Below are 20,960 nucleotides of genomic sequence, written 5' to 3' on the forward strand. Positions count from 1 at the left end.
CCAAATATTACCATTTAAACATTGTATTTTATAAAGATCTAAAATAATTAAATAAACTCATAAACAAACAAAAAAAATTCATCCAAAAAACCCATAAAGCATTGAGAAAAAAATCATCAAAATCTCAAAAATCAACTCTTACCTCTTTCAAATGCTTTGGGAAGTGTTGAGAAGAGCTCCTTTAAACTCCTTAATGATCTAAATGCAAGCTCCAATGTCACAAATGCAAGTTTTTCTCCTCTTCCTTTCAGCTGGTTGCAAAACAAGGAAACTCTATTTCTCTTCTACTTCTCTCTCTTTCTTCTTCTCATAATAGAGTTTATGGAAGCCCTTTTAGGGTTATAAGAGTGAGGAAGAACAAAAAAAAATATTAAAAAAGTATGCAAAAAATATTACTTTAAGCACCCGATTTTTTACCTGCCGCGACCAGGTCAAGCTGCCCGAGTCAGGTGAGTCACCATGTGACTCGTGAGTCACGCCACCTGACTCGTCACTCGCGAGTCATGGGTCATTATGACTAAGCTAGGTCATTGTGGCTCGCTGACTCGCGTGACTCGTGTGACTCGCCATCACTCACGTTACTTTGGACTTCACATACCCAACATTTATATCCTTGATAAAGGTACACTACAAGGAAAAAAATAGCATCCATGATATAGTCTACATGTTAATATTTTTAATACAAAAAGACTCTAGTTTAACCATACATTTGATTGACAAGTAACATTGGGTACTTGAATAATGTTTTCGAGCTGCTAAGAACAGGTGCCCCAAAAACCCTTCCAACCAGAGCGGTTTTCAGCTTGTAGAATTCTACAGATCTTTGTAATAAGTTCTATCTATGCTAACATAAGCAGAACATAAGCAGTTATCTGATATTAGAAGGATCAGAAAATAAACATTAAATATAACACTTGCCTCTAAAATAGAGTAATTTAACCATTGATATAAAGTATGTACAAGAACTTAAACCTTTTAAGGAAATGACATTCCTAGCGAAGGCCGTGGCAAAAATAGCTTTTTGTGTCAATATGGTTTAGTTTTGTATTTAAAATTTCCCTCATTAGATTCTGGTTAATACTTGATATTACATCAAGAATTAAAAAGGTAAACATGTCAAATATATGTCACAATCCTCAAAACTACAATTCAATCACTGTTGAAGAGGTTTCTTATTCTATTCAACAGGTTAGAATTTTACATTCGGGCTGCTATAAAGGAACAGTTGAATAGAAATGGGTGGTAAGGAATCTTACTCCAGAGAACAGAGAATCCCACGGAACTCAAACAATACATCTTGCATGTTCAAACATAATTTGCACTCGTTAATCCTGTTGAAATGAGCCTTCAATTGTAAATGAGAAAATCTGCAGCTAACAAGAGAGAATTCAGAAACTTATTGTTCATTTTCCATTCAACTGATCTGAGCACCAGGATTTGTCTGGGGTGCAACAACTTAACTGCAGATTTCGTTCCAAATTTGACATCACCGCAAAGAATTATACAAATGGATCAACTCATTTGCTTGAACCAAAATTTTAGAGAATTTCATAACTAATTCAATTTGGGCTTTCAAACAAGTTGCTGAAACACGATCCTTGACCAAGAAAGAATGCTCAAAAATTGTAGGTCATGTTTCTTGTCTGTATTGTACAAAGAAGAATCCTAAAACGAGGAGATCCAACTATAGTCTTGAACGTGAAAGAATCCTAAAAATCAGAGTCTGAACTACAGCCATTAATGACTGAATTTGAATTTTAAATACAATTTAAAATTGCAATTGCAATGGAGGCATTTTGCTCCCCAAATCAAATATGAGCCTACAAATATATAGAACAGACAGGCAAATAAACATCAATTTTCCTTGACACTTGATCTAATGGTACAAAAATGTGTAGATTCCATGGGCAATGCTACAAGAATTCCCAACGCTTGTTATCCTTCTGTTCTGAAATGTGCAGTCTAGAAGCAGTTGGACCTGACAAAGGAATGTGCAGGGTAACTAACATACATTTCAGATCACATGGTTGTCTGCTTGAGAAAGTGGATCTTACGTTTCAGTATTGTTGGAGAATTGGTCTACTGGTAGTTTCGCATATAATTTGGTTCTGTTAGAATATTCTTCTGGTGGTAGTTTGATATATGTTTCGTTACTTACGGAAAATTCTTCTGGAGGAGGCTTCACAAACTTCCCAAGCGATTTTTGTCGATATCTACTGCGCATGCGTACTAATTTATCCTTGCTCTTCTTCTTCTTTTCCAATTTCAATCGGTTACGGCGGTGTCTTTCCCTCTCATATATCCCCTGCCAATAGACTTCTCCAGTCGAAGGCCACAGCCACCGACGTGTTGGGTGCTCAGAATCAGCTTCTTCTGCGAAATCTTCATCCATGCTTTTCAGAAGATTAAAATTAAACCATTTAACCCACATCCGACCTCTCCTACTCTTCAACTTGTGCTGCTCATGCATTTGGCCTGTTTCTGGATTCACATAGATCATTCTTCTTGCACTATGGTATGCCCATACATTCATAAGCAGCTCCAGAATTCGACAGTAACAGTGAGGATCCTGGTAAGAAAAAGAATTTGTCTATTTGGAATTCTACTTGGTAGGAAAATAGCTCAAAAATAACTCAGTTTAGCACAAATTCAAATCAAATTGTGCCCAAAGTATGACAGCGTGTCTTGCTATCTATAATAGTAACTAAAACAGTGCTATCAATCTGTGCCTTCCATGGGCACAACAATGAAATCAGTAATAATAAGATTCTTCACAGCAACATAAAAAGAACAGAAGGAAGAATTAAATTTACCTTTGAAAGGCTCAAGCAGCATATCCCATTATCATGATGCTCGTTATAATGTTGTGTATCCAACGTATCCACAAACATTCTGCAATTAAAATACAGAAGTCGTTAAACCATCCAATCAGCTTCAGACACTATAATTTTATGAGAACTTCGAGCTTATGGCTCACCTTGCAAACATTACTAGCTCCAAAAATGATCTTGTAGGCATTGCCCAACTGTGTAAGACGGACCAAGAGCCCCCATCAGATGGCATGGGCGGAACTGTTATGCCAGTTTTGGGGATACTATACATTCTTTTTAACGTGTCTGAGAACACAATCCTTCAGACATTTTAACTTGGAAATGTCAAATTCATGTAAATTAACAAATTCAAAACATTATAGGCAGTTCAATGCATAGGCTTTGTTAAAATGAACAGATAAAATTTTAAAATATTTAAATTGCTAATGAAAAAGTCAGATCTCGACGGATTGTTTACGAAACTAAATCCTGCCAAAGTAAAACAATGTTCATTGCAATGTACTAGACCAATGATAACTGTTTGAGGATTCATTATATTGGAAACACATATCATACCTGCAGTTTCCAGCATTTATGGCATCGCAAAATTGCCAAAAATCTTCCTGCCATGGCAAAGCTGCCCTTCCACTGGCAGCCCTAGCATCTTGATCCATCCTTGCCCAGAAGTAAACAGCATCCCCATGCTTGCCTGTTTCGATAGCGTCTGTCAATTCCTTTTCTGCAGATACAGAAAGGGACACCTACAAAGAGGAAAGTACAAATGTCAGTGGTCAACGTGTGTGCTACATGAATCTGGCGTCTCTTCTCTCTCATCAGAAAGATACAGACATCATGAATTATTTGATTCTTAAAATGGTAGAATACGAGAGTAGCAAAAAGTATATTGATTTTGGTCACAATATAAAATGGAGGGTAAATCAGAAGAGTAAATGTCGAAACGATACTTACTAAATAATATAAAAATCATATGTTACGCGTAAACGGGGACTTGTCTGGTCCCCTAAATGTTCCGAGGCAGTAGGATAAAGGAAATCGTGGTACTATTTATGCGGGGGCTAAAATGTACTTTTATTAATTAATTAAAAATTTATTTATAACAATTTTATGTATTTTAATTTATTAAAAAAATCAACAAATTGATTTTACAGATGCATTTTGACCCCTCCATGATTTTGAGAAAAAACAGCAGAACTGAGGGATGTCCGAAATATTTCGGATGAGGATGCCAATCCATCCCCTAAATGCCTAATTACGCCCCAAAGGTCCCGACTCCCAATCCATCCCAGAAATTAAAAAGCTATTCCAGAAATTTTCTTAATGAAAACCCTTTTTTTCAATTCTTTTATAAAATGGATAATGTGGCCACAAGGTTCAAATTGACCAACATAAATCCATTGATTAAACATTGAACAATGATGTGAAAAAATTAAATGAATTGTAATTATTAAAATATATTAAAGTTCTATATCTAATATTTAATTTTTAATTTTTAATATTAACCAAAATAAATATATGTTTAACCGATTAAAATATAATAAACATATTTTAAAATAATTATATTAAATTAAAATATATTATGATAATAAATTTAGTTTATAGCTTTTAAATATTTAATTATTAAAAATCTAGAATACAAAATCATTCAAATAATAATAACATATATATATAACTTAAGGCTGTGAATTTTTAAATTATATATATGCATGTAAAGAAATAGAAGAAATATACAAAAATAAACTATTCCATACCATGATACTTTATCATTGATAGTTCAATGTGAAACAAGTGCCACATAGTGGCTTAGTACTTGCCTTTAGTTTTTATATAAATCTAATTTTAATTTAATAAATTTATTTTAGTATGTTTTAAAAAGTTATTAATAAATATAATTATTGATATATTAAAAATAAATTATAATATGAAAATAGTAATATTTTCATAATAATAATATAAAATAATATTTCTTAAACAATTATATAACATAAATAGTATTATTTGTTAAGTATTTTTTAACGACAAAAATTATATTATAAGAAAATATAATATTAAAACATAAAAATCTAAATCAACGTACTAATATTAAAAAAATTATAATGAGTTCACCCAATCAAATTGTAGAAAAATATTTTCTAAAAATTGTAAAGTTAAAAATCTTGCATCTATAATATGCAAGTTCAAGATTCCAATGCAATTTGAATTACAAAATCAAAACATAATTCTTGGTTCAATGTTGATCAATCAATTAAACACATGATTTTAAACACTTAAGTGACGAAGTGTTCAAAAAAGTCCCCATGCCCTCTAAATAGGTTTTCTCGAGTGCATGGGTATCTTAGCATGAATCAGATTCTGAACCTTTGGATATTTGATAGCTAAACTAGGTTTTTTTTTTTTTTTTTTAAGACTGCAAAAATCGGTGCAACACGGCCCCCCTATAAACTGCAGTGCGCCTGGTAAACTTTTTAACGTGACCGGTAGCGTTGGTGCGACACACCCACCAATACCACGAGGACGGGAGAGACTAGAACCCATGACCAACCCCCTGCAATAGAGAAGATTTAGCCAACCGAGCTAGGGCCAGCTAAACTAGGTTTAATTTCATAAGTTGTCTTTAATAACATTTTGATGTCTAAGACTTTTGATACCTTCCAGACATTATGATTTATATATTTTATTTTGATCAACCATGGTTTTGATCTATGAATATATATGTATAAAAAGTCAAGGCCACTAAAACATTCATTGAATAATTCATTTGCGCCAAAGGAAATGAATCGTTTCATTTCGATGTTTGAGACTTTTTAATTTGTATATATTTTTTTAATGGAGGGTTCAAACATGCAAGGCACGAAACTTGCAAGCTACCAACCAGCGAAGGCCACCATGCTTGAAACCTCTTTGGCTTAGAGTCAAGGACTGAGGGGCATCCATGCCATCAAAATCACCCAAGGCACGATCTCAACCTCATCCCTTATGGTTGAATTCAACAAAACTTGATTCTTGATTTTAATATTTGAGATTATTGTTATAATGTTGTTATACTAATTTATGTTGTTACTATTATCATTTATTTTGCATACTATCCTCTTAATAATCAGTCATCAACATATCTCTCTTTCTTTCCCTCTCTATCTATTATATCTTAATATATTTTAAAAACATTCACATGTTTATAGTAAAAATTAATATACTCCCTCATAGCTGGCAAAATCGCCGATTTTCAAGTTTCTACCAATCATCGAGTTTTTGCAAAAAATGGCCGATTTTTTCATAAAAACTTTTCTTTTTTAAATTTTTTTTGGTTAAAAACAAAAGACTAAAGGCCTCTATATATTATGTAAAATAAGAATTGCACTATACTAGTAGACTTAGGAAGAGGAAGACGCAAGGTCATCGGGAGACGAGGAGACTTCGAGGTCTCCGAATCTGGTACTGGTACTCGTACCGATACAGCAATTTTTCAAATAGGAGATGGGGGTACTTGGAAACGGCAATTTTTTTACTTTTATTTTTTTAATAGTTTAAAAAGTCTAATACTGAAAGTAAATACAAAATTTGAAAATAGTAATACTGTAAGACTAAAAGACTAAAGTAAATAATAATAGCAATGTCACATTAAAAATTAAAATAGACTCATAGAGTCAAAGATTTCAAAACTCACATGACCACAATATTGTATCTCATAGAAATTTGTTTTTTGAATATTGCATATGATCACTATCATATCAATTGATAATCGTTGAGATTATCATTACATATTCAAATTTTAAATTAAAAAATATATAGTTTGATGCTGAATTGCCACTATGCAAACAAAAATGAACACTTTGTACAATAAACAAAAAACAGAAATATATCTAGTATTTGTATGTCAATGGTACTATCATCTACTCGACAAGGTTGTGATCATCCGATTTAATCATTTAAATTGTCGAATAAAAATAATTTTTTTAAAGTGTTTCTAATGTTTTTAAAGTTATTAATTTATTAAATAAAATATTTTAAATGATTTAATCATTTAAATTGTCAGTGGTCTTAATTTTTGCATTAAAAACATTAAAATGAGGGCTAAAATATATAAAATTATTAATTATTATATTTTACATTTATATTTTATCAAGAGACTTTGAGGAGACTTCACTTTTTGGATTAGGAGACGGGGAGATTTCAAGGGACTTCGTCATGAAATCTCCAACTTTTTTTGAAGTCTCCGGAGATGCAAAAAGTCTCCAAGACTCCGAGACACAACTTTACGAGGGAGATAGATCTCCCTGTAACCATGGGAAGATGTGATTACAATGATGTTTTTAATTCTAATTTGACACCAACGATTTACTATTATGCTTCCCCATCAACATTCCACATGAGAATGGGATTTTCCAAGACAGACTTTTACGGAGGAGACAGGGCCCCCCTAACCATGGGAAAATGTGACTACAATAATATTTTTAATTCTAATTTGACACCAACTATTTACTATTGTGCTTTCCCAACAACATTCGGCATGAGAATGTATTTTCCAATTGAACTTTTGGAGGGCTTCATATGTTGTTACAGTTTTCCAACTATGCTCTCCCCTTCCATCCTGCATTTTTAACATCTTAGAAAACAGCCTCTTGAAAAACGGCCCACGGCCCAGACACGTGACCCCTGCAGTCCCATCCCCGCCCCCAAATCAGTGTAAATAGTTTTATATATTAAAAATTAATATACTCTCTCCTTCCGTCTTTTATTATGAACTTCTTAGAAAAAGGCCCAGAAACGTGACCCCTGCAGTCCCCATTCCCGTCCCCTTATCACAGTGGTCAATACTTTAAAAAATCACTTTAAAAAGCAAGAATAAAATGAGGTTCAGAAGATAAATACACCTTGATCAAAGCTTTAAAAAATCACTTTAAAAAGCAAGAATAAAATGAAGTTCAGAAGATAAATACACGTTGATGTGAAATTTGTGCTTCATACCTTTTGTCCGACTGCCCTCCAAGACTGAAAGCCAATCCAAGAGTTCTTGTGAATCCGGTCAACTCTATTAGCAATGGCAAAAAGGGCACCATATTCACAGAGAGCATCTCGATAGTATGGATCATTGAGAAGAACAAGTCGAGCTGGTGCATCAACGTCATCAGCTCCTGGCCGTCGACCTTTTGTGCTCTGCATAAAAGTAAGATGCAGACACTCTATTAGGTCCAGAGTAAATAAATTTAATGAAGATCGGACTTTTTATTTTGGTATCATAACTGCATGGATTCTGTCAAAGGGATTCATTGGTTGCTTACGAGAAGCTTCTGCATAAGAGTTTCATCGATTTCACCTCATATAGTTTTAACAATATTCATTCTAGCATGCAACTTAAAGTTTGTCCAAGTAATCATGTAAAAATGTAACAGGTAATGAGATTCGTGCTCATTTTCAGGTTGTGAAATTCATGTTTTTCAATATTTCTGCTCTTCCGAACGTGGGTGCCAAATTCAATATTTTAATACTGCATGCCTCAGAACAAATTAGAAACTGAACATATCCAATATAAGGCAAGGCATTTAATAAGTAAGAATAGAACTTAAAGAGAGAAGAAGACAATTTCCTTTATGTTTTCCAATACATCTGCTCTTCCGAACATGGGTTCCAAATTCAATATTTTAATATTGTATGCCTCGGGACAAATTACAAACTGAACATATCCAATATAAGGGAAGGCATTTGATAAATAAGAATAGAAGAAATTCAAGAGAAAAGAAAGACAATTTCCTCCAAGATTTTCAGACTCTTGTGACAAATCTAATAAATGAAAATGATACAAATGATTTGAGTTATGATTAAGAAGCTCGATACAAGGGAAATATATAAACCAACCTATAAATAGGAGCAATTGGAAACTCAACGACCATTAGACAAATTTAGAAAAACTGTAGGTATTCATATCAATGTCCCAAGTGACCAGAATAAGTCATCTATAGGTATCAACTGTTTTAATAATGAAACCATTTATTAAAAAGCAAAATTAAAAACAAGTTAAATATAACTAGGAAGCAGAACTGTGCTAATACCATGCCCTTGAATTCCATAAAAAAGTTCGCATGCAATAATACACAAGATTGTAGCAGCTCAAGGGTTTTGGAGTGCACTTAGGCAGCTTTTAAAGAGAGCGAAAACTGTTATTTACATTGAAGTTATGTGCCACGGAAACTGTTATTTACATTAGAGCTATTTGCCATGGAGTTTCTGGGATGGGACATCGTTTCCGGTACAGTATGGCGCAGAGCCAAAATTTAGAGGACAGGACGTAAGGGAACAGCTATTAAAAAAATAGTTGAGTTTTTATATAGAGAGGGAGAATTCAAATATGCATATCATAACATTGATAAACTATTCACTATAGACATTTTAGAAGCTCAATACATAACAAATTCACAAAATTCAAATACTTTTATTGTAAAAATATGGTATACATATAGCAAAAATGCCCAAAGGCTCCAAGTTTCATGCATAAAATGACAAAATATTGAAATGTAAACAATGGACATTTTATTATTATTAAATTATTCAACAGTAAACAATGACATGGAAGTCCAACTCTATAACCAGCTGTCCATAATAATATTAAAATGTAAATACTATAACTAAACTACTAAACAGTAAACATAGAAGTATGCAATAATACATAGCTGTTCATATTCAGTAGATGGCATGTCTTAAGAGTCCAAATCAACTAAATTTGATGCCATTACCTGATCTTTCAAACATTGTCCAGGTTGCAAGATCCTCTGATGTTGAACATAATTGGGTTACATACTCTTTTATCCACTCAATGAAGCATAACCGGTTGGGCTCTAAAAAAGTTGAAGACTTGGTTTACATTCATACCAACTTGAGTCTTTTGTCACATCAGGAGGATCTCTATAGGGAAGGGGCAGCCAAGCTTTGGGATGTAGAATCTGAGTTCGTAAACTTGGATGATGATGCTGATAACATCACAACACATGGTGCATCTAGCACAAGTGAAACCATTCTCGGTTCAAATGATCTTCAACTTGTAGCAATTGGAAGAGTTGGAGATGATGAGGATTTTTTGCGAATCCATATCATTCGGGGTCCGATTGATGAACTTTGAATCATGAACTATATTTTAATTTCATAATTGTGATGATTTGTTGATTTGCATTGGAATCATGAACATAGACATATATGATATAGTTTATAATCTTATTGAATATTTGAATCTGTATTGATGAAGTTACTAAGTATCATTCTATCAAATGTTTTAATTTTGTATGTTTCTTTCATTTCTTTTCATATATATATATATATATATATATATGCATCCACATTGCCCAAAAAAATTCATTCATCCATACACCGCTCCCCAGATCTGCATCCGGATTGGTAACACAGTCACAGTATAATACTTTTGTTAAGGTCTCCTGTTGCATTGGAAGTGTGGACAAATTAAAGAAATTTTATGAAAGTTCTTTGGTTGGTCATGTTTCAAATGGGTTATCATCTCTGATGTGCAGTCAAGAATATTTGAAATTGCTTCTCTGTAATCTACTACTAATGAAAATAGTTGTGTTTTATGTATTGCTGCCATGAGATAGTATTACACTAGCTACATTGAAATAAGAAGTGAGTTGATAAGTATTGTGTTTTATGCTAGATAAAAAGAAATTGTATCTAGAATGATTTGCAAAAGAGAAAAGGATTGTATTTTGCTTCTAAGAAAAACCCATGCGAAGAGATGACAAATGTTAATGGTACATTTGTGGTGCGTGTCAATCACATGTCGATAAAAATGGTGACAATAGAAAAGCAATTGTTAGATGAAGATGGCAAGCTGGGTGGATGAGAATTGCAGGTTTGTGTTTGGCTATAGGTAGCTGCAAGTATGCACATAGAATCAAGGGCATTATAAACATTGGGGAGGGGTTTGGGGAGTAAGGGCGGTCTGGGGTCATATAATAGATTAGACATAGGTAGAGACCGTAGGGTTTAAATGATAGATTGTGGGGGTAATAAAGTATTAGTGAGCCAAGTTAGAGTGAAGTCAATGAATAAAAAGGCTTTTACCATTGATTTATTAAGCTTTAAAGTTTATTCTTTCTATTGTTGTTCATTTTTATTTTCTACTTTCCACTGCCATGAATTCATTGAGTCATCGACACTGTTGCTTTTCTTGGTGCCAAATTTGGGTTGCACTTCCCAAAATCGTGCTTAGCTAAAGCATCAACAACTTTGTCTCATATATGCACATTGTGCTAGATTTGAAGAACCATAGAGTATCTTATTTGTCAAAACACTTAAAAGACTGGAATCTACATGAGGGCCAATCCATGCCAGATTCATATAGAATATTCAAGTTGAAATATTGATAATATTTTTAGACATTTAGTTGAGAATCACCTTCCCAAAACATATTATCATGTCAGTGTTAAAGGGTAAATATAGAATTCCCTAAGCCAATTGAGAACTCAGCCACACTGTTGGCTTGAATGCTAATGCCTGGAGAGAAAGCAAAGATCATTGAACCTGTGTGATTGCAAGCTATTTCCAAACGCTTTATTGCACTAGGTTTCTCCTTGAAGTATCACTGTAAGAAAAGTTTACTCCTTGTGGAGTGATCCATTTAGCTATTTCAAATATTGTTAGCCAAATGTTTTTATAAAGGAACTGAATGTGCCAATATTGCACAATTTGGAAATTGATCTTTATTTACTGGTAGCTGAGATTCGTTTTTGGATCCAAAAAAAGTCATCTTAAGACAGGTATTGGCTGTCAATTAACAAGATCTTATCTTGTCATTTGTTTCCATAAAACAATCGATAATTTCCGTCCTCCTATATCTGCCACATGATGAAGACCAAAACTGGCAATCAGTTTTAAGCACTCGCAATTTTTGGCAAATCTGCTAGACACTGCTTGCATTGATTGTTTGTTTTGCATTGTTTTAACTGACATATGCTCTAGGAATAGATGGATTGGGGTTTTGTGACTTTGCTTACAATTTGGGGGCCTAGAAGAAGCATATGCCTCATTGTTAGGGATTGTCTACAAGGAGGCACTTATTGTGGAAAGCTATACAAAGATTATTTTTTACCTTAGCTCAGGGAGATGATGACCAAAGATTTGTTCCACTTCCATTCCTATTGATTGGAGAGGCTGGTGAGGAGTTTATTGTTATTTTTTTGTGTTAGTGTATGGCCCCTCCATATTTTTAGAAACAGCGAAAAGGAAGTAAAAAAGCTTCAGATAATGAAAGTAGACCTCCATAAAGATACTGGAGGTGGATGTTGATCTGTACTTACTGGAAGCAAGTCACCACGCCAATCTTCTCTTCCAGCCAGTCACTCACCTTCTTCCAGCTCACCCAGCACAAAACCATCATCTTAATTCTTGTTTTAATTGATTTTGTGCACATGAGCATTGAGACGGAGAAGTGTATCCCACTTTTTAATCTTGAAAGTTGAATGAAGGCAAATAATCAGCAATTGTAGTTTTCCCTTGAGATTAAAAACATATATGCAGACACATTGCTGATTGTGAAGAGGTGAAAAAGCATCCCAACAATCCTCCAAAAGTTTTGCTATTTTGTCATTTCCATTTTTCCACGCAAGATGCTTTAAGGTAGGCTTCAAATGGACACGTCTTGTAGCTAGTGTTGTGCAGCTGATAGTTTCCTGCATTATAACCTGCCATATATAGTGTTTGGGGGATTTTATACATCCCATTCTGTAATAGTAGAAATGGATTGATTGAAGAGCACCAGATATTTAATGTCCAACCATATAATTTTGGACTCAAATGAGAGGCTGAGCTTAAAGGAGGAATTTAAATCTTTTGTCTTCATCCTGCCAAAGAAAGTATTGTCAATTTTGTTCACAACAGTTTGCTATGTTTGAATGGGTTTCTTCTGTTCTTAAACAACCTGAAGCAGATCATGTTTGATTATAACCCAGAAGGTCTCTATCTGATAGAAAAGTGCTGTGAAACCTGTTGGCAGTGTGCCAATGTTCCTTGCAGGATTCATGACGTGGTTTATGTGCCTCTTGTGGATTCTATAAGTCTAGTGGTTGTATTGGGCATTGACAGGTCAATCTTTTGGTGCAATGGCAACCACACTTGTATGTCACTGGTATCAAAACTTGGGCATAGGTTCAAATCTCCTTCGTGAGCGACGTGGGCCTGCAGTGAGTGACACTGGGGGAGTGCTGGCAATGCACCACCATCCCTTGCAGGATTCATGACATGATTTAACCGACTCCTTTGGATTATATGAGTTAATGGTTGTATCTGGCATGGACAGGTCAATATTTTGGCACAACGTCAACCACACTAGCAACAAACCCATTAGGTCTTAAGGATTTCTTTCTCCAGAAGGATAGACTATATTCTTGAGTTCAACTTATGTTATTTAGGTCAGCATCCCTTTATTTGCTTTCATAATGACATGAGGAATATTTTGATTGGAGCATTGACTTCTTGTTAACTGTTCAGTTTCAAGCATGGCAGACAAAAGTTTTCCGTATTCTCTAGTTGCACAGTTTCTAATGTACAATTGATATTGCAAGCATCACTTCTCTAGAATATAGAGGGTATTGAGAAATTTGATATGTCTCTTGTTCATGGCAGATGCATGAATATTTTTCTAGCTTGTGTCACCTTTGACTTATTGTGCCTATTGTTGTTGTCAATATGCACTCTCTTTTCCCTAAGCCAAGCAGGGTTGATGAATTAAATTTTGTTCTTACCATTCAAGAGAAGAAAATGTCACCTTTTTTGTCAATAGTTGATTGGGCTTGTAGCCATTGTTGTTGGATAGTGTGTAGTTGCGTGAAAAGACTATAAAAGGTGGATTTATTCAACTCCTTTGTGTTATTCCACATAACTGAGATTTTTTATGAATAAGCACATCACTGGTCCTTGAATGACTGGAGTTTAATTCCACCATTGAACTCTCTTGTTGTTTAATTCAAGATGAGAGATCCACATGTTTTCAAACATGAACATAAATAGCCTTATTTGCATTAATCGCATTGAAATGGATGACAGAGTTGGCTAGTGGTCAGAGAGAAGATCTAAAACAATGGTAATTATCAGGCTTTACAGTTAAATTATCACCGACATTAAACCCCAGCAATTCCACTTACAAAATGTACCAGAATTGGAATTGGAATTGATTTTCTTGCATGTTCAGGCTATGAACAATAATTTTAAGACAGAATCCTTAAAAATCATACCCAAGCATACAAACATAGTTTTCAATGCATTTTGACTGATTTTCTTTGACTTTCAACCCTAAAAATTTGCTCCAAACCAATTCTCATAACTAATACAATCACAAACAACAAAACGTGGTTTTGGCTACTCAAACACTTCTATCCATTTTCAAATTCAATCCTTTTGCCTATATGCCAACCATGCAGGAATCTGTCATCATCCATTTTAGAATATTTTCAATTTGTTACATACTCTACTATTTTCAAATAATTTGTAATGCTATCAGTTGTTACATAGTACATTACAACTGCAATGTTTTACCATTAAAGTTTGACCAGCTGTCTTTTAAATAAGACAAAATTGGTCAGGTAGAATTCAAAACAAAACAAAACAAACACTTATTAAATTTTGTTTCATTTAACTAATATTCATTTAACAAAACACATTGGTGATGTGGTCTCAATTACTGTAGTTTGCAAGTTATAAAGCCTGATCTTCTTTGATGCATTTTGCGCAAAAATAAATAATCCAAAAATATTTAGCCTTACTGCTTGAATAGCTCATTTTGAAACCAAAATGGAAAAGGCATGAAAAAGTCTTCATGCTATCTGCATTTGTAACTATTAAACTGTTTGCTTTGTTTTGAAACTTGATGCCTCGGGGATTACAAGGTCAGCCAGTTCTAGCTCTAATGGTCAAACTCACTTCAAAAACAACCCACGATTACCTTGGTGGAGGTGTGTCAAAATAAAAAAGCATAATCCAATTGGTAAGACGTATGTTTGAATACAGAGCAGGTGGTCAGAGGTAGACAAGCTCACATGATATACTGAAGGCTAGTTTTTGTGGCTTTGTTAGCATGGGAATCATAGTTTGCCAAAGAAAGAGTGCTGCATTCCTGAATCTTCTAATCTACCTACATTATATAATGCAATGTTCCATGGGAATGCATCCCTCCCCAAAATCCCCATGCTTTTGAGATGAAGAAGTCCTCGAGATGCGATAATATGGAGGGGACATCCCCCCGCCATCCCACCAATGCTCAAGACAAACAAACATTTCCATGGTATCCCTCTCAAAGACGATACTGATGTAGGAGCATCATGGGTGTAAGGGCAATCTTGCATCACCCAAAAATATTTCTACTTTCAGTTTTTCAGTTTTCCAATTTTCTGTTTCCAATAAGGGCTATTCCTATGCGGAGTTGTTATGTATGTTGGTATTATGTGCTCGGATTGTTCTAATCTCATATGGGGGCTTCATCTTGGACATATCAGCCCATCAGATGAGTTTTATTGTCATATCATATGTATTACTGCAGTTATTGCAGAATTTTGGTATGAATTTTGGCTATCCAAAACTCAGATCTAGCGACGAAGGCCTAAATGGCTCTAAAACGAGGCAAAGCCTTGGCTGATTGATGCTTGCGCAATTAGCCGAAGTAAATCTTTAGCTGAGGATTCCGAAATGGGGTTACAATAGCCCATCAAGTCAACGGTTTGCTAGTTATGGTCTCTAAAAGTGGACCCATCCGAAAATGTAGTTTGTAATTTGTCTCGAGCAATCCTATGTAATAAAGTGTAATAAAATACTATAATATGAGATTGGTCATCTTCAAGGGTTAGGGCTTATGTCTATAACCTTCTCGGGCGATGAAAAATGCCTATATAAGAAAGGCCCGTAGGTTATCTAGGGTAATTTTGGATGATAGTCACAAATTTGTCTTGCAGACTCTTGTAAGAAAGGCACCCATGTGGGTTTGCATAGTGTAATTCTATAATTTTGCATTTGCGGCAATAATAAGAAGCTAATATTTTGTGTTGTTTCTTTGTTTCTGTTGTGTGTTGTTTCTCTGTTTTTATTGTGTGTTGTGAGCACCCTTCATCAAGTCTTATCAAAGTGGGGAGTTCTTGAGCATGTAAATAGATCGCCAACTAGAAGGCAATTTGCACTAAGACCGTGGTTTGGGCTGAGCGTGTGGACAGATCACGGATTGTGTAGCAGTTTGCACTAGGGTTTCAACGAAAGTGCGAAAATGCCTCTACAACAAGATCTTGGTGTCGGAGTTGTTACACCTGAGGTTCGAGCCCTCCAAAGGCAAATCCAAGCACTACAAGAACAAATGCGTAGAGGCATGAATCTCACTATAATAGATGAAAGTGAGGATGAAAGAGAAGGACAAGGACAAATTGATCAGGGAGAAGAGGAAGTATTGAACCCAGAAGAACAAAAAAAATTTAGGGCCATTTCCAAGCTTGGAAAAAGACCTAAATTTGAGCTTCCCACATTTTCAGTAAATCTTAACCCGAAGGAATTCATCGATTGGGACAATGAACTAGAAACACTTTGAGTATGAGGATATTGAAGATCCAGATAGGGCCAAATTTGCGAAGGCCAAACCAAAGGGTCACACAAAGATCTGGACGCAAGAGATTCAATTAGAGCAAAATAGAAGAGGGAAAGATAAAATCATCAGATGGGATCGGATGATAGATAAATTGAAGTGATAATTTATTCCTGTGGATTATGAGCTTGATCTACTAAAGAAAATGCAAGGGTATACGGAAGAGTTCTATCGAGTTCTCATTAGAACGGGCCATGCAGAAGCAGATAAGGAGAAAATTGTTCATTATCTTAATTGGTTGAGGCCAAGCATTCAAGAGGAGCCAAGTATAGTTTGAATGACAATATTGAGATGTACCAGTTTGCACTAAGAGCTAAGGAAAATGTGAACAAAAAGTTTGATAACAAAAATAGGGGTAGAGGTCGTGGTGGAAGGTCTAGTGGAGGATCTTATGGAGGCCGAAATGATGATCAAAAGAAGAACGATGAGGCTAGCATTAGCAACCAGAATCAGAGGGGAAACAATCGTTTCCATGATCAAAATAATAGAGATCAAATAGAAAGAGGAAAGAGCAAGGATCTAGTAGAGGAGGTTTTCATAGAACTTGTTTTCACTATGGAGAAGAAGGGCATAGGACATTTAAGTGTCCTTAGCGCCAAGGAAGGACTGATAAAAGAATTGAAGGCCAGGTCAAAGTTGTGCATGTTGATGAAGATGTCAAATCCTCACATTTTGAAGATGTTGAAAGAGAAGTCCTAGTTAAGAGTAGAGTCTTGCTGAGTGGTGAGAATGAACCTAATCTTGTTTCACACCAAGTGGAAATGTGAAGAAAAGTGGTGTGATGTGATCATTGATGGTGGATGCACTGACAATCTGTTGTCAGAAAAGATGGTCACGAAGTTAAATCTTAAGATACGGAAACACCCGCTTCCATACCGCATTCCCTAAGTGCAGGATGACCTCAAGGTTATGGTCAATGAGTAGTGCCTAGTGAAGTTCAAGATTGGAAGCTACCAAAATGAGGTGCTTTGTGATATCATATTGATGGACATATGTCATATGTTGTTGGGTAGACCATGGCATTTTGACAAGGATGTTGTACATGATGGGCATGCAAATACCTACACTCTGACAAGGGATGGAGTATAACATAAGTTGAAGCCATTGAAGGAGAAAGAAGAAAAGGTATGTAGTGCTGCCAGAATTGTTTTGTTGATGGAAAGCAATTTCTGAAAGGTATGAGGTGTGAGCATGTGTTTTGTTGCAATTTCAAAAGATGGTAAAGAAGAAGTAGAGAAGGTACCTCCAGAAGTTGCAGATTTGTTGGAAGAGTTTCCAGATATTGTGTCAAATAATGTACTTGATGGATTACCTTCGGTGAGGAAGTTCAGTCACTGGATGGACTTGATTCCAAGAGTCAATTTGTCAAACAAGGCGACACACAGAATGACACCTACTGAAAGCAAAGAGTTGAACAGACAAGTTCATGAGTTGTTGCAGAAGGGGTTGATTCGAGAATCTGAGTGCATGTATTAGCACCTAAGAAGAATGGAGAGTGGAGGATGTGTACAGATTCTCGAGTTATCAACAAGATCACAATCAAGTGCAGATTTTCATTGCCACAAATGGATGATATTATGGAATGTTTAAGTGGAGCTGTGTATTTCACAAAGATAGATCTGAAGAGTGGATACCAATAGATTCACATCAGAGAGGAAGATGAGTGGAAGACTCCCTTCAAGACGAGGGAAGGATTGTACGAGTGGTTAATCATGCCTTTTGGGCTAACCAATGCACTGAGCACTTTCATGCGGCTCATAAATGAGGCACTGAATGAGTTTCTAGGTAAGTTTGTCATTGTTTACCTAGATGATATTTTGATCTTTAGTAAGACATTGTAGGAGCCTCTGATGCACATTTGTAAGGTGTTTGATAAGCTAAGGGAGGAAAAAATGTTGATAAATTTGAAAAAGTGTAGTTTTGTGAAGGAGTTGGTGTACTTGGGAGTATCAACAAAAGGTCTGAAATGGACCCTAAGAAAGTGAAGGCTATCCTTGAATGGCCCTCCAACGAGTGCAACAAAGGTAAGATATTTTCATGGACTGGCTAGTTTTTACAGAAAGTTTATCAAAGGTTTTAGAACTATATGTGGACCCTTGACTGAAACAATGACAGGGGATAAGAAAGAACTTAAGTGGATTGTAGGAGCAAATAATAGTTTTAATCTATTGAAAAATAAAGTTATAGAGTAACCTATTTTAGCACTTCTAGATTTTAATAATGTGTTTCAAGTAGACAGTGATGCTTGTGGTACTGCGATAGGATTTGTTTTGAGCCAAAAAGGTCGACCTGTTACTTATTTCGGTGAAAAATTGAATGATGCCAAAAGAATGTATTTTATGCTATAGTTCAAGCTTTGAAGAAGTGGAGACACTATCTTATTCCTAAGGAGTTTGTTTTGTATATTGATCATCAAGCATTGCAATATTTGAATAGTCAAGGAAAATTGAACCAAAGGCATTTGAAATTGGTTAAGTTTTCGCAAAGTTATACATTTGTTTGAAACACAAGAGTGGGAAGGGTAATAGAGTTGCAAATGCTCTTAGTAGAAGACGACTTTTGCTAATAGAGATGCAAATTAAGGTGGTCGGGTTAAGGCATTGTTTGGCTACAAGAATTGCCGAATGCGACATTCATCTATACTGGAATAAACTCTCTTCTGGTATTCATGCATTCTTGAAATAAGTTCTGGAATATCATTTGGACCTATTTGGTTGACCAAGAAGAGTCGTCGAAATATGCATATTCTATGTTTCGTTGCAACAATTGAAATAGGAATTGGAATAAATTTTGTTTTAAAATTTTAATAATTAAGTTTTTTTTTAAGTTTGGTAATATTTAAACAAACAAGATTTTTTACGTATAAAAACTCATTTTTTATTAATTTTTTTAAAAAGCCAAATTATTAGTCCTTGCCTTATAAGGCAGGGAACTAAAGTTCTCATTTGACCCCCCGGCGATTATATTAATTTTTCGATGGCAGTGATTCAATACTCCAAGCTAAAGTTTGGAATTTAATTATTTTTTAATTCATTTACAATGTTTAATTTCCTAACTCTGATTGGCCGTCCACCAATTTCCTGGGCAAAAAATTAAATTTTTAAGAATCGAAAAAGCTATAAAAACGAAATGGTGATAACAATGTAGTAAATGTCTACCAACAAACATATCCGCTCCGAGGCAACGTGTCGGCCCTAAAACTTAATCATTCATCTCAAGGTCTCACAGAAAAAAATGCTCAATTTTTTTTAATTGATTAGGTTAAGTGCGGTCGTGTTAATTATTTTAATGAAAAGGACAAATTTCATTATTATTGTATTGTTTATTTAATGTACAGTGGATTTAAAGTGTGAAGGGCATATGAAGCGTCATTTTAAAAACACGCTAACAAATTCTTTCAAAAAATTATTTTACTAGCCAGTATTAGAAGAATTATTTAAATTACCTATATAATAATAAATGATATTCTTAAAAGTTTATTGGAAGAAAAAAATGAATACAAAGCAAAAGAAAAAAAGCCTAAATGTAAGAAAAGAAAAAATATAACTCTATTTTTCAAATCAAAATAATTTTTTCTATCCACTTGTTATATACATTATTTTTGCATTAGATCACAATAACAAAACATTTTGGATAAAGCATTTTAATATATTTGAATAAATATTTTAATTTTCTTTAATTATAAATATTATATTATATTATATTATAGATTATAAAGACATGATTTATATCTTTATTCAATTAGAAATTCAAATTACTTTGAAATTATTATTTTTAATCTTTTCTAGTTAAATTTTTTAATAATAATCTTCTTTCTAAAGGCAGGGACTCCAACTCAACTAGAGCTCTTGTTTTAATTAGCCTTTATTTTATTTTTTAAATTGACTCTATAAGTGAAAGATATACCACAACCTTTGAAATTCATCAAAATTCAAAGGACATTATTTTATATATTATAAATTTAATTCTAAATTAAATCAAATTATTTTAATGAGTATAAGATCAATACTAAAATCATTTTATTTTTAAATATATTAAAGAAACTAAAAAATAATCTAATATTAGTCTTTTTTGTCATTTTAAAAAAAAGTTAAAAAAACACATATTAAACGTTAAATAGCCTTGACCTAGTTTATATCTTATGATGAACAAAGAAAATAGTCCAAAAATGCATTAGAGTGGCAAAATACAAGTAAACGACAAAGTCACGGACCTGACAACCCATCAAATTGGGGTTATAAAAAACTAGAATAAGAATAAGCTATTATTATTCCATCTTTTTTTAGGAATTCCACTATTCCTATTTTGGGGTCAAATTAGGATAGAGGAATTCTAATTCCAATTTTGTATTTTGCAAACAAATGTCAAATTGGCGAATGCAGGTATTTAGCTTTTCCTATTCTTGCTCAATTCCTGCAACCAAATGGGGCCTAACGGAACTCAAGAATTTGCATCTGGAAGATCCTAATTTTGGTTAAGCTTGGAAAGCTTGTACAAAACCTATTACACTTTACACG

At 34.2% G+C, this 20,960-nt stretch overlaps 1 protein-coding gene across 2 annotated transcripts in view; it reads right to left on the reverse strand.

The window, feature by feature from the left end:
• Nucleotides 1–1,520: 1,520 nt before the first annotated feature.
• Nucleotides 1,521–20,960, reverse strand: part of LOC149539444 (glycosyl transferase family 1 protein) — a 76,903-nt gene continuing 57,463 nt past the window's right edge. For both annotated transcript variants that reach the window (XM_089800693.1, XM_089800692.1), the window contains exons 13-17: nt 7,794–7,982; nt 3,387–3,571; nt 2,978–3,130; nt 2,814–2,892; nt 1,521–2,569 (exon numbers count right to left, since the gene is read on the reverse strand). In XM_089800693.1, the coding sequence (XP_089656819.1) occupies nt 2,051–2,569; nt 2,814–2,892; nt 2,978–3,130; nt 3,387–3,571; nt 7,794–7,982 (1,125 nt within the window). In that variant the 3' untranslated portion in view covers nt 1,521–2,050. The remainder of the gene's footprint in view (nt 2,570–2,813; nt 2,893–2,977; nt 3,131–3,386; nt 3,572–7,793; nt 7,983–20,960) is intronic.

Source organism: Cupressus sempervirens, chromosome 9 (assembly GCF_028749045.1).
Source record: "Cupressus sempervirens isolate cs-2001-9-10 chromosome 9, ASM2874904v1, whole genome shotgun sequence".
Classification (NCBI taxonomy): Eukaryota; Viridiplantae; Streptophyta; class Pinopsida; order Cupressales; family Cupressaceae; genus Cupressus; species Cupressus sempervirens.